Below are 13,329 nucleotides of genomic sequence, written 5' to 3' on the forward strand. Positions count from 1 at the left end.
AACAAACTAATTAACTCAGGCCCATTCTAATTAACTCAGGTCCATTAGTGTTGAATATGGTCGACAATAGATGACCAAAGACAAACACCATTGTCAACACTATAGGGCATTTCCCATTCCTTTATATGTTTGGAGCATGAAGTGCTAGTGTGGGAGAGAAAAAATAGTTGTCCTTTTTATGTATATAACCATTTTTGTGCTTGCACCAAAAAGTTCAAGCTTTCGGGAGAGTTGGTTTATGATATGATATTAGAGCCTCTATGACCATGTAATCTAGAGTTTGATCTTTGTTATCTACATTCTTCTAAATAAATTTTTTTTTTATTACAATGCTAAGACTCATTATCCATGCTTCAATCCCAACGGGATTTTACCTGAGGTGGCATGTTAGATAATCAGTCCTCTTGATAATGGGCTGCCATAATAAGAACATCAATTGATGATCAGTCCTCTTCCATTCCTCCCTCTCAGCAGCAACGCTCAGTGGGACAGCCAATTGGTGACTACTGAGACAGGACATACCCTCACCTTGATGGTTGAGGGTGTCGAGACCAATTATCCAACCTTGACAATGGTGGCTGGACTGACAAGACTAGGGTTTTCAATAAAGAATAAGGAGGAAGCTGATGGACTTTGCATCAGATTTCCCATAAGATTAATTGTGACTGTAAAGGGTATTGTGCTGCAGCATGCCTGGAGTTTTGCAAATTTGCTATCTTCAACCTTGTCAGGTCTTTACTGAACCATCCTGGTCGATGATTCTCTTGAACTAATTTAAAAATTCTAACTATTTTGAACTGAGTTTTATTTTAAAATACTAACATTTCAAATGAAAAAATTGTGCTATTCCATGCCTTCATTCAAAATTAAGTGGAATTACTTATTAAACATTCAGTTTCTCTCCTCTGTCCAAAGATAATGCTCAAGCTTGGGTACTTTCTCCGTGGTTGGCGTGTGTGTACATTTTGCCTTGCCTTGATATACATCAGTGATCTTGACATATTTGACCTTACCTGAATTTACTACGCATTTGCAGCTACCGTTCTACCTTGGACAAACTTTTCCAAGAATTTGAAGGTGAAGGTGATTCTTTGCAGCTAGCATCTGTAACAATGCGAATAATGCAAGCTCTTCAAACCAATTTAGACGGGAAAGCAAAGCAGTATAGAGACCCTGCACTGATGCACCTATTTCTCATGAATAATATTCATTATATTGTCAGATCAGTTCGGAGGTATGTCATCCACATATCTTGGTTTTGATTTCATTGAATCCTGTGAATTTTATTGAATCCTCTGCAAGTTCCAAGTTATTATTCTGCAATCTTCTTTTATTCTAGGTCTGAAGCGAAGGATTTGTTGGGGGATGATTGGGTACAACGACATAGGAAGATTGTACAGCAGCATGCAAATCAATACAAAAGAAATGCCTGGGCAAAGGTGTTGTTCTATTGATTTAAATGATCGCTATATGTCTTGCAGCTTTCTTGGGTGATACTTCAATTTTTTGTTAGATCTTAGTTTTATTAATAAAGTTAGATGGTTATGGTTCTTTTTGAGTAGATTAAGTCAACATTGCCTGATATTTGGTTTCATGTAAGTGGATCTTTGTGAATTTCGTTGCATAATTTATTTTAGTTCATTTTAGGAAATCTGATGCTATCCTTTGACTTATGTCTCTAAGAAGGAAATCAAATAAGTTTCTGATACGGTGGGAATTCAATGTGGTGGAAACCCAAGTACTTGGAAAGTATATTCTAGGAGAAACATACCCAAGTCACGTGAAATGTTATAACCTTAGTGTATCTAAGTGGGTTAGGGGGGTTGGGGTTTAGTGGTTAGATTGCTGTGTAAAATCTTAACCTGTTGTATAAAAGAGGTATCTTTCGAAATTGCACTTTCTAAGACTGGCAAAGAATTGATGCTGTGATAGAGTAGATAATACCACGGTTAAATGCTGCACATGTTCCTCTTAGTTCTTGCTAAAATTCAAAATATCATCGAAAGAATACAAGAAGAAATTTTTGTAGGAAAGGCTTGAGGGTGGAATTCATGGTCCATTATAATGTGGCAGGGGCATTTGTGAGGCCAAAAGGCATGACAAGAAACTCAAAATGCCCTTGGTGTGTCCTAAAAGCCGTCTTAGGAATGTCTTTTTCACGCATCCTAATTTAAAATCCACCTTAACAGAGGTAAGCTGCCCCATGCAATTCATCAATTACTGGAATAGGGAATTTTTCTGGTATGGTGACCTTGATAAGAGCCCTACAGTCTACATAAAATCGCAAGCTACCATCCTTCTTTTTCACTAAAATCACTGAACTAGATAAAGGACTATTGCTAGGGTGTACGGTACCTGACTCCAGCATTTCTGCTACCATTTTCTCTATCTTATTCTTTTGTATACGGGGATACTTGTAAGGTTTCACATTAATAGGGTTCATTCTTTCCTTCAAAATAATCTTATGATTCACCTCACAGAAGGGAGGCAGCCCCTCTGACACTGAAAAAACTAATTCAAAATGCTGCAGCAATGGCTATGATTGAGCTTTCGGACATGGGGTAATTTCTTCTATAACACCTTGCTCATTCAACTCCTCTGCAGACTTGATAGTAGAAAAAATGAAAACCATAGCTGAAGCATCCACCTTTGCGGTTTTTAAAATTTCCTTTGAAGAAACAACTGATCGTGACAAGCCGGGATCCCCTTTAATCTTCACCTATTGACCTTGGTGTGAAAATGACATGCTCAAAGCCTCAAAGTCCTCCATTTCACCTTAACATCTCCTAAGGTTTCAAGCCAAGGCCACCCCTAGGATGACATCTACACCCCCTAATTCGAAGAGGAAGAAATAACTATCCATTGTGTAATTCTCCAAATGGACCTTCAATTGTTCACAACAACAGCCTTGTGATTTGACTCACTGTCCATCCCCCAAATGTACGCCAAAGGGAGAAGTATGGGAAATAGGAAGACCAAGTCTTCTCATCAACCCCTATCTTATGAAATTATGACTGGCTCCACTGTCTGCGTACCAAGATAGGGAACCCTGCACTGTGGCTGTTAATTTCATAGTCTTGGGCTGTGTCAAACCAATGAGAGGTCAAGCCATTTAATTCAGCTTCTTGCAACAAACCCCAGTGCTTTGCTTCTGGAGTGCACATTTCTGGAGACGACTCCTCACCATCCTCTTCATAGTATTCATCCTCACCTAAGATAGTAATCTTAATACTCTTCTCAAGACATTTATGCATAGGTCCAAAAGGCAATCCGCAGTGGAAGCAGCGACCCTCTTCCCTGCGCTTTGAGGTATTCTTGGTAGGGGAGGTGTAGTCATCCTTTGTTTTGGCCACTTATAGAAAAGCCTTGTGTGGTGTGTTTATATAACCCATGGAGGATGCTCTGTTACCAATTGATACCCCCTTATCCACCCTTGAATTGAACTTTGAGCTTTCCCTTCTGTTGGCAGTCTGATTTGTGGAGCCAATAGACCCGCATCAGTTTACATCTAAAATCATGCAAGCTTAATCTTTCTTTATTTATCCATTATATTATTTGGAATGGAGTAAATCTCCTAAAATATCCTCCAAATATTAGCATGTCACAATGTTAGGCCTCCAAATATTTTTTGTTACTGAATTTGTACCTCACATTTACCAAATTTGTCCTTTTGTGTCGCCACTTTTGTCTTACATAAGAATGAATCTGGTTATGTTTTAGATCTTCAAGGGACCAATTTGGTAACAAAAATCTTTCGACTACTAATGTAGTGTGACCATAATCTTTGAAGGTCCAATTTAGGGTTTTACTCTTTTGAAATTGGCTTCAACACCCTAGAAGGAGGTGAATTTTATGTTTCTAAAACTACTATAACTTTTATTTTGACTTGGAAATTATTGAGATATATAAAACCATTAATGTAGCCTCATCCGATAGCTTAAGCTTTTGGGTTGAATTGGTTCTTTACATGGTATCAAAGCCTCGTGTCTCGGGTTCGATCCTCGCCACCCTCCACTTTCTTTCCAGTGGAATTTCTTTGTTCGCACAGGTAGGTGGGCCTGTGCATTGTCCACCCTTCAAGCCCAGTGGGCTCTCGTGTGAGGGGGCGTGTTGAGATATATAAAACCATTAATGTAGCCTCATCCAATAGCTTAAGCTTTTGGGTTGAATTGGTTCTTTACAGAAATTAAGACTAACGAGCTACTCTGAATGATTTAGGAAAGAAAAAAGTAAACCATACTGTTGAGATATATAGTCCCACATTGATTGTATGTGCAACTAATGTGGAGTTTATAAGGCCTTGGGCACTCCCACCCTTTGAGCTAGCTTTTGGGGTGGTGTATCCCAAGATTCAACCTGTTGTAAATATTAGGTCTTTTATTATTATTAGTATTTGTTGTATTGGGCCAAGCCCATTAGGTCAAGAATTAGGTTTTTTAGTCTCTATAAATAGAGACCTCTTTGTATCAGATTAATACACAATTCAATAATATTTCAAATACCCTTTTCTTTCAAGTTGGTATCAAAGCTCTCGATCCTGAGGGCTCTGCTTCCGCGCCTATTGTCTTTAGAACAAGAACCTTTTATTCTTTTTGTCTCTCGCTGCCATCAGCCGCCACCGGATTTTTTCCGGGGACCTCTTGGACCGAGAAGATCTCTGTTACTGTTCATCGTCTCTGTTACTGTTCATCGTCTCCATTATTCTTCATCACAAGACAACATCTGTTCATCACGATTGGTCCCTTTCCCGGTGGTTTTTCAACTCCGAATAGACCCAGAAAGAACCGCGCTCAGCGGACGACGTTGCTCCAGAATTTCAGACCGGACGGCCACCGCACGCGCCCACACGCGCCTCCCCTTCAACCGCGAGTGAAGCCCACGCGCAGCCAATCTCACCGGCGCGTGAGACCATTTTTCCGGATCGGACTACCGCGATCTTGATCGTCCCTTCATCCTCTTTCTGGATCTGTGCTCCTCTCTTTGATCGGACATCGTTTGGTATTTATTTGTGATTTTTTGGCTTCTTGGAGCTTTTCTTTGACCATTTTCTGTGCAGTATGGCCTCTTCTCAAAGGAGTTCTTTTTCAAAATTTTATGATGGTACCTCTTCTAGACCTAAGAGAGATGATCGATGGTGTTCTTATTGTAAAAGAACAGGTCATATCAAGGATTTATGCTTTCGCCTTTATGGAAAGCAAACTGTCTTAGAAAAGATGGCAAGGATGCGTGGTCAAGCGCATTTTACTTCTTCTGAAATAACCCCTGCACCTAATGAGACCCAATCTGCATTTCGTCCAGATGAGTTGGAACGACTCCGAACCATTCTTGATTATCTGAGTAAGCCATCTGATACTAGTGCTTTGGCTATGACTGGTATGAGCTCCAAAACTCATTCTTTCATTTCTTCATGTAATGATTTTAAACATTCTTGGGTTGTTGATTCTGGTGCTACTGATCATATGGCTTGTTGTGCTGACTCCTTTATTTCTTATCATCCTACCATTGGAACTCATACAATATCCATAGCTGATGGCTCACATACATCAGTTGCGGGTTCTGGTGACATAAACTTACAGCAGTCCTTACATCTTAAGGATGTTCTTCATGTTCCTAAACTCTCCACGAATCTTCTTTCTATTCACAAAATTACAAAAGATTTGAATTGTACTGTAACCTTCTTCCCTACCCATTGTGTTTTTCAGGATCTCGCCACGGGGAAGACGATTGGTAGTGCTAAAGAGCAAGGTGGGCTGTACTATCTGGTGTCACAATCTCCCGCAAATAAAGTAACAGATCACACCTTCATGTCTCATGGTCAATCAACTGCTGATTCTTTAATTTGGCTGCATCATAAGCGTTTGGGTCATCCTCCATTTAGTTTACTCAAATCTTTATTTCCGTCATTGTTTTTGTCTAAGTCTGTTGAGTCTTTTCATTGTGATGTTTGTGAATTTGCTAAGCATCATCGTGTGTCTTTTCCTTCTAGTATTACTAAGAGTGTTGAACCTTTTGATCTTATTCATTCTGATGTTTGGGGTCCTTCTAAGGTCCCTTATTCTTCTGGAATTAAATGGTTTGTTTCTTTTATTGATGATTGCACTCGTGTAACTTGGGTTTACTTAATGCGTGAAAAGTCTGAGGTACCACAACTGTTCTTTCAATTTTATAAAATGATTGAGACTCAATTTTGTAAAAAAATCAAAAGACTAAGGACAGATAATGGTACTGAATATGTCAATCACTCTTTTTCCCAATTTATACAAAATCAAGGTATGATTCATGAACTTACTTGTGTAGACACCCCTCAACAAAATGGGGTTGCTGAAAGGAAAAATCGTCACCTTCTTGAAGTTGCTCGTGCCTTACTGTTTCAAACACATGTACCCAAATGCTATTGGGGAGATGCCATTCTTACTGCAGCGTTCTTGATCAATCGTCTACCCACTCGGGTTCTCGATCATGTAAGTCCTATTCACTCCATGACTTCTTTTTTTCCTTCTGTTCCAACTTTGCAAAGTCTTCCTCCTCGAGTGTTTGGGTGTGTTGTCTTTGTTCATATTCATAAACAGCATCGCAGTAAGTTGGATCCTAGGGCTCTTAAATGTGTCTTCCTTGGATATGCTCCTGATAAGAAGGGCTACAAGTGCTATCACCCTGGAAGTCGGAAATTTTTTGTTTCTATGGATGTTACATTTCAGGAATCTGAGTCCTTTTTCCAAGGTCCTCATCTTCAGGGGGAGAATAATTCACCAGAAGACTCATCACCTTCCTTCTTTGAATCTTCAGTGTCTACTCCTTCACCTGTGTCAGTGTCTCTTCCTCTTGTTCCTGTTCCTAATGTGTCTATGTCTGATCCTCCTGTGACTGATCCTCCTATGACTGATACATCAAGTACACCAGAGATACGGAAGATTGTAACACCTGAATTGGTATATCAAAGAAGGAAACAACCCACATTGCCTCAACAGCAACCTCAATCGTCTGAACCACTGGTAAGTCCTGAATCTCATATTTCTGATCATGATGTTAATACTTCTGATGACTTACCCATTACTACTGCTTCTGATGATTTACCCATTGCTTTAAGAAAAGGAAAAAGATCTTGTTCCAAGAAAACTTGTTCTTCCTGTCCCTCTTGTACTCAATACCCTATCTCCCATTTTGTTTCCTCTGCTAATCTTTCTGTGCAGCACAAAAGCTTTGTTTCAGCACTAGATTCTACTTCAATCCCAAAATCAGTACATGAAGCTTTGAAAGATGGGAATTGGGCTCAAGCCATGCAAGAGGAGATGAATGCGTTGGAGAAAAATAAAACATGGGAGGTTATTGATAGACCCAACGGAAAGAAAGCAGTAGGGTGCAGATGAGTTTATGCCCTGAAATATAATTCTGATGGCACTCTTGAGAGATACAAGGCTCGATTAGTCGCCAAAGGTTACACTCAAACCTATGGCATTGATTATGAAGAAACCTTTGCTCCAGTTGCAAAGATGAATACAGTGAGAATCTTGTTGTCCCTTGCTGCCCATTACAATTGGGATATAAATCAATTTGATGTGAAAAATGCTTTCCTCAATGGTGAGTTAGAAGAAGAAGTCTACATGGAAATCCCGCCTGGTTTTGTCTGTGAAGGGGGAAAATAAAGTTTGTCGATTAAAAAAGGCCTTGTATGGATTGAAATAGTCACCTCGTGCTTGGTTTGGAAGGTTTACTAAGGTTATGATGACCTTAGGATATAGACAGAGTCAAGGAGATCACACTCTTTTCTTCAAGCACTCCCAAAATGGGAAGCTTACTGTGCTCCTTGTATATGTTGATGATATTATTATCACAGGTGATGATTTTGTGGAGAGACAGATTCTGTAGACACGACTTGCCTCTGAGTTCGAAGTCAAAGACCTTGGGAAACTGAGATATTTCCTAGGGATAGAAGTAGCTCATTCAAGCAAAGGAATTTTTATCAGTCAGAGGAAATATGTTTTGGATCTTCTCAAAGAAGCAGGGAAGCTCGGGTGTAAACCCTCTAATACTCCTATTGAGCAGAATCACAAGATAGGCTTTGAAGAGGAGAGTCCTCCAGTTGATAAAGGACAATATCAACGGCTAGTTGGAAAATTGATATATCTGGCTCATACTAGGCCAGACCTAGCTTATGCTGTTAGTGTTGTCAGTCAGTTTATGCACGATCCAAAGGAGAAACACATGCAGGCAGTAGAGAGAATTCTTCAGTATCTTAAAGCTACTCCTAGTAAAGGATTGTTATTCCGACGTGATGGTAATCTCTCTTTAGAAGTCTACACTGATGCTGATTATGCTGGATCCATGACTGACCGTCGTTCTACCACTGGTTATTGCATGTTTCTTTGCGGTAACTTGGTGACATGGAGAAGTAAGAAACAAGATGTGGTTGCCAGATCAAGTGCAGAAGCTGAATTTCGAGCTATGGCTCAAGGCATTTGTGAGTTACTGTGGCTGAAAATTGTACTTGATGATCTCAAAATAAAATGTGAGGGACCTATGAAGCTGCTATGTGATAATAAGTCCGCTATTTGTATAGCTCATAATCCAGTTCAACGTGATCGGACTAAACATATTGAGGTCGACCGCCATTTCATCAAAGAGAAACTTGATAGCGGGTTGATTACCACTCCATACATTCCCACTGGGCGTCAATTAGCTGATCTATTGACAAAGGGACTTCCTTCAGACAAATTTCAAGAACTTACTAGCAAGCTGGGAATGATAAATATCTATTCCTCAGCTTGAGGGGGAGTGTTGTAAATATTAGGTCTTTTATTATTATTAGTATTTGTTGTATTGGACCAAGCCCATTAGGTCAAGAATTAGGTTTTTTAGTCTCTATAAATAGAGACCTCTTTGTATCAGATTAATACACAATTCAATAATATTTCAAATACCCTTTTCTTTCAAGTGCTGAGTATCTTGTGAAAGTAAAGAAATTAGCAAGCACATTTAACATTATAAGCAAAAATCAAATAAATGTTTTTTGTTGAAATTTAAGATAAGAGAAGAATTAAGTTCTCGTCAAAAGGGTTGAGTGTTTTACTGTTAGTCTGTTAGAGGAAGTTGTAGTCTTCCATTTGCTATTTATGGATGATGCAAGTTTGTTTCCAGAAGAGAATAGAGAGTTCCATTGATGCTTTTTATCATTCCATTTTTCGTTGAGGCTGTGTTCTGGTTTATTTGAAAAAAAAATTGTGAAGGGTGGCTTGACCAGGTTGAGTGTTGATATTAGTGTCTTGTCTTCTGGCTTGTATATCTGGTTGTCTGACCCTTGTTTGGCTTCTTGCTTTGACGTTACATTCTGAAGTATCCTTGATCCATTTTTATTTTTTTGGGATCCTGTGATTCTGGAGATTTCAAAGTGTTTGAATAAATTGAAGGGTGCTTCCTTTTCTATAAGGGGCCAGAGCACTCTCATTCAAGTTTGATTATCTAGCATCCTACTCGTTTTTTTTTTATTGTGTGTGTGTTTGTAATGGTTGTATAGTCAGAGCCATTCTATCTTTTGTATCAGTTTTCTTTGCTGAGAAGTAATTTCTTCCTTTCTGGTAAATTTTTTGTTTTGATCGTTATGCGTGTGGCTTTAAACACAATGTCACCTGCTCCTCCATTGATTTGCAATTATCAGAGAAGGTACTGTACCACTTCTGAGTTTTTGTTTCTTTCCCTTGGCAGATTCTTCAGACCCTCTCTGTTCAGGGCCTCGGCTCATCAGGTGGTGGTGGGGGTGGAACTGCTGGTGGCGATGTTGGAAGTAGTAGCGGTGCTTCCAGAGCAATTGTTAAAGACAGGTAGCCTTTCAGTTGCTTCTTTATCCACTTTATTTCAGTTGAAGTTTTCGCCATCGTTCTTTTGACATGTGAATGTAACTGTTTTCTCAGGTTTAAGTCATTCAATACTATGTTTGAGGAACTTCATCAGAAACAATCTCAGTGGACAGTACCTGACACTGAGCTGCGAGAGTCTCTTAGACTTGCAGTTGCTGAAGTCTTGTTGCCTGCCTATAGATCATTTGTGAAACGTTTTGGGTGTGTTTCCTCATTTTAATTAACTGCATATATGATTACATCATTACTTAATTTATCTATAACATATTTTTATATGGGGACAAGTATTCATGGATGTGAAATAATGTCTTGTCCCCGCTTGAGACAAAATTACATGAATTTTCTGGCAGTTTTATCTAGTTTTTGATTCACTCCTTTGACAACTCAAGGGTTGATTTTTTGCATTCAATGCCTTGTGATTTTGGTATAAGTAACTAAGATCCTGATGCAATACAGGCCTCTAGTGGAGAATGGAAAGACTACTCAGAGGTACATCAAATACACTGCAGAAGATCTAGAACGAATCTTGGATGAATTTTTTGAAGGAAAAAACATGAATGAATCGAAGCGGTAATTGGAGTGTAGATGAAGGTAGGCCTGTTTTTACCCTGGCCCCATGGTATTCAGAGGTTAAGACATTTGATTTTGATGGTTTTGTTTCTCGCTTGTTACTTCAGTAATAGTTCACCAGGTTGTATATGATGCTAAATGTATTTCCTACCTCTATGCAGGGACTCAAGGAAATGAGAGTTACCATTTATGTCTTTGGGTGTATAGCAAGAACTTTAGTAAGAGGGTGACCATGTCTCTGCTTCCTGCAATTGCATGTATAGTTCATTCTTTCCTTGCGTAAATGATAGCCCCATCAAGATTTTACTTGAGCATTGTTGTAACTCATGATACACGAGTGATTTTCAATATATGGAATTTTAATGTTTTTCTTTTTCTTTTTCCCTTTTAACTTTTGTTTTGTTTTGAGGGAGATTAATATGTAATAAGGGATTGGTGTAGTCTCCTGTCAAATTTCAGGTTGATGTTTGTTCCATTTATTGGCGTAAATAGCACTTTTCCTTCTTTTTCTCTTTTTCCTTTTTAAAATTTTGCATATAGCAGTATGCATTAATGTAAGGAGTGATAGTTGTATAGGGTTTTTTATTTTCGGGGTACATTTCTAGGTTTAATTATGCATCTAGCAGAATGTAATATGACTTTAGATTTTTGAGTATTCTTGTATTTTTAATATACTTCTAGGTCTGATTGAATATTGTGCCCTTATATTTAATTTTTTTTACTATTTTCCCCTCTTTTTAAAACTATTTATTAACTTTTAACTCTCTTTTTTTTATCAAAACTATGTTCCAATCTATCTTTGTTTGTCCACGTTGACCGCCAGTTACAAGAGTAATTTAGGCAAGTGGACAACTCAAATTTGGATTCACAAATTTTGTATTCAAACAAATTTCTAATGTTTTATAGATGTATAAATGGAATTGAGATGAGTGTTTTTGTGTCCTTTACAATTGAGGGCTATTATTCTCATTCAATTCAATGTGTCAAAACATGATTTTTTGTGTGTTGATTTTCAATGTAACTTCTAAAATTGGGTTCTTTTTTTTATTAATCCATGTTTATTGTATCATGCACACATATTTTGACTTCATATATGGGATTCAAGGATCCAAAATAATTTAAGACAATTTTATACCCTAGACTAAACTTACTAAAAAAAGTTATTAGACTAAGTTTTATGTACGTATTTATGTTCATGTGACATTGCTTTTTTAACTATTTATGCTCATTTACTTTGTCATTCTATAACCCATAAAGAAAGCATTTTTTTAAACTTTTTTTGACCAAATCCCTTTTAGGTATTTACCATCGCGTAGATTTTGAAAAGTTATATGAAAAAAAAAAACATCCGATTCAAATAATTGAACCACAAGTTATGTCTTTCAAAGTTTACACAAGTTTAGAGTATAAAAAACTTAGATGGAGAATTTGTTCTCAATCGTTTGACCCGAAACACTCATCATAAGTCTATTTATACATGCACAAGACATTAGAACTTGGTTTGAATACAAAATATTCATGGATATTAAAGTTGTCCACTTGCCTGAGTTACTTGAGTAACTCGCAGCTAATGTGTCAAACAAGAACAAATTGATGTATAATTTGAAAAGAGGGCCAAAATGGATATTATTTTTTAAAAAAAGGGCAAAAAGGTCAATCAGCCTACTTCTAGAAAGCATGCATTATCAATTATTTTGATTTCAAGAAAAATTTATAAACAATTAGAAATACAAAATGAAAAAAAAAAACAAGTGTATAGACAATCTGGAGTCAGTTACATTATGAAAAATTAATATATAACAAGATTTTCATATCATTAAATCATTGAATGATTTGGTTTAAAACAATTAGAGTTTCCACTTTAAAAATGACGAAATAAGCCACTAGAATTGGTCTAGTAGTGAGATATTTGAGTGAGTTATATTAGATTGTGTGTTCAATTTTCACATTTATCCAAAAAAGAAGAAGCAAAATATCATGTCTCTCTGAGAGTTTCTATGTGCAAATATATTTATGCAAGCTCCAAATAAACAGTTGTGTCACTCTAAAATTTTAAATTTTGTTGGAACTTTGGATGTAATTTTTAAAAGTTTAAATTTTATATACTGTCAATGTAGATGGTTTTATATAAGTATTAATGATGTGTTAAAATATCATTAAAAAAAGTTAGACTTCCTGAGTTGTAATTGTGATAATCAAAATTTTTAATGGTTTGGCAATAAAGGAATTGATTATAATTTTTAAAAAATTTACAGTCATAGAGTATCAAAATTAATTTTTTTTTATAATAATTTTTTTTGGGAAAAACAATTTTATAATTATTAAATGAATAATTAGTCTTATGATATATTTCAGCTTCTGAATCAATTGTGTAAGCATAATATTTGATAACATTTTGAGAATTTTTCTTTTTTTCTTAAAATATGTTGTGAAATGCAAATTTATGGATGACTTAAATTATATGACCATTGGCACTAATGATACAATTATCCCTCATTTATATTTTTGTAACCTAATAAAGCATCAATTCTCCATTCATGATTGTATCTCTAAATATACATTCTTGTATTGGAAAATGAGAAGTTGAATGAGAATCGAATTTACTCTATTTTTTTTTTGGTACCTAGAATTTACTCTATTTTATCTTCTCTACTCTTTGTCTTCATATCTCTTTCATTCCTTTCCCTTTATTTTATAATAAAATATGAATTTTTTTAAGGTATTTTTTTTTTCAAATTTCAAAATGATGGATGTGCTTTGCCAAATAACTTCATCTTGTAATTTTGGAATTGAAGAAGATAATTTTATCTGTTGATACACTAAACCCTTATTTAAATTAATATAATGGCTCATGTTGTATGGTTAACAAGGCATCGATGCAATCAGATTTACAAGGTACAGTGAACCA

The 13,329-nt window shown here is 36.7% G+C and overlaps 1 protein-coding gene across 1 annotated transcript in view; it reads left to right on the plus strand.

Moving 5' to 3' along the window:
- The window catches only part of LOC133299229 (exocyst complex component EXO70A1-like), a 29,667-nt gene extending 18,589 nt beyond the window's left edge, over nucleotides 1–11,078 (plus strand). The window contains exons 8-13 of the mRNA XM_061498664.1: nucleotides 1,037–1,234; nucleotides 1,340–1,439; nucleotides 9,700–9,815; nucleotides 9,906–10,052; nucleotides 10,308–10,442; nucleotides 10,583–11,078. Of these exons, the coding sequence (XP_061354648.1) occupies nucleotides 1,037–1,234; nucleotides 1,340–1,439; nucleotides 9,700–9,815; nucleotides 9,906–10,052; nucleotides 10,308–10,425 (679 nt within the window). The 3' untranslated portion in view covers nucleotides 10,426–10,442; nucleotides 10,583–11,078. The remainder of the gene's footprint in view (nucleotides 1–1,036; nucleotides 1,235–1,339; nucleotides 1,440–9,699; nucleotides 9,816–9,905; nucleotides 10,053–10,307; nucleotides 10,443–10,582) is intronic.
- The last annotated feature ends 2,251 nt before the right edge of the window (nucleotides 11,079–13,329 follow it).

The sequence above is a fragment of the Gastrolobium bilobum genome, unplaced genomic scaffold (assembly GCF_033153095.1).
Source record: "Gastrolobium bilobum isolate Gb01-03AN ecotype WA unplaced genomic scaffold, APGP_CSIRO_Gbil_v1 utg865, whole genome shotgun sequence".
Classification (NCBI taxonomy): Eukaryota; Viridiplantae; Streptophyta; class Magnoliopsida; order Fabales; family Fabaceae; genus Gastrolobium; species Gastrolobium bilobum.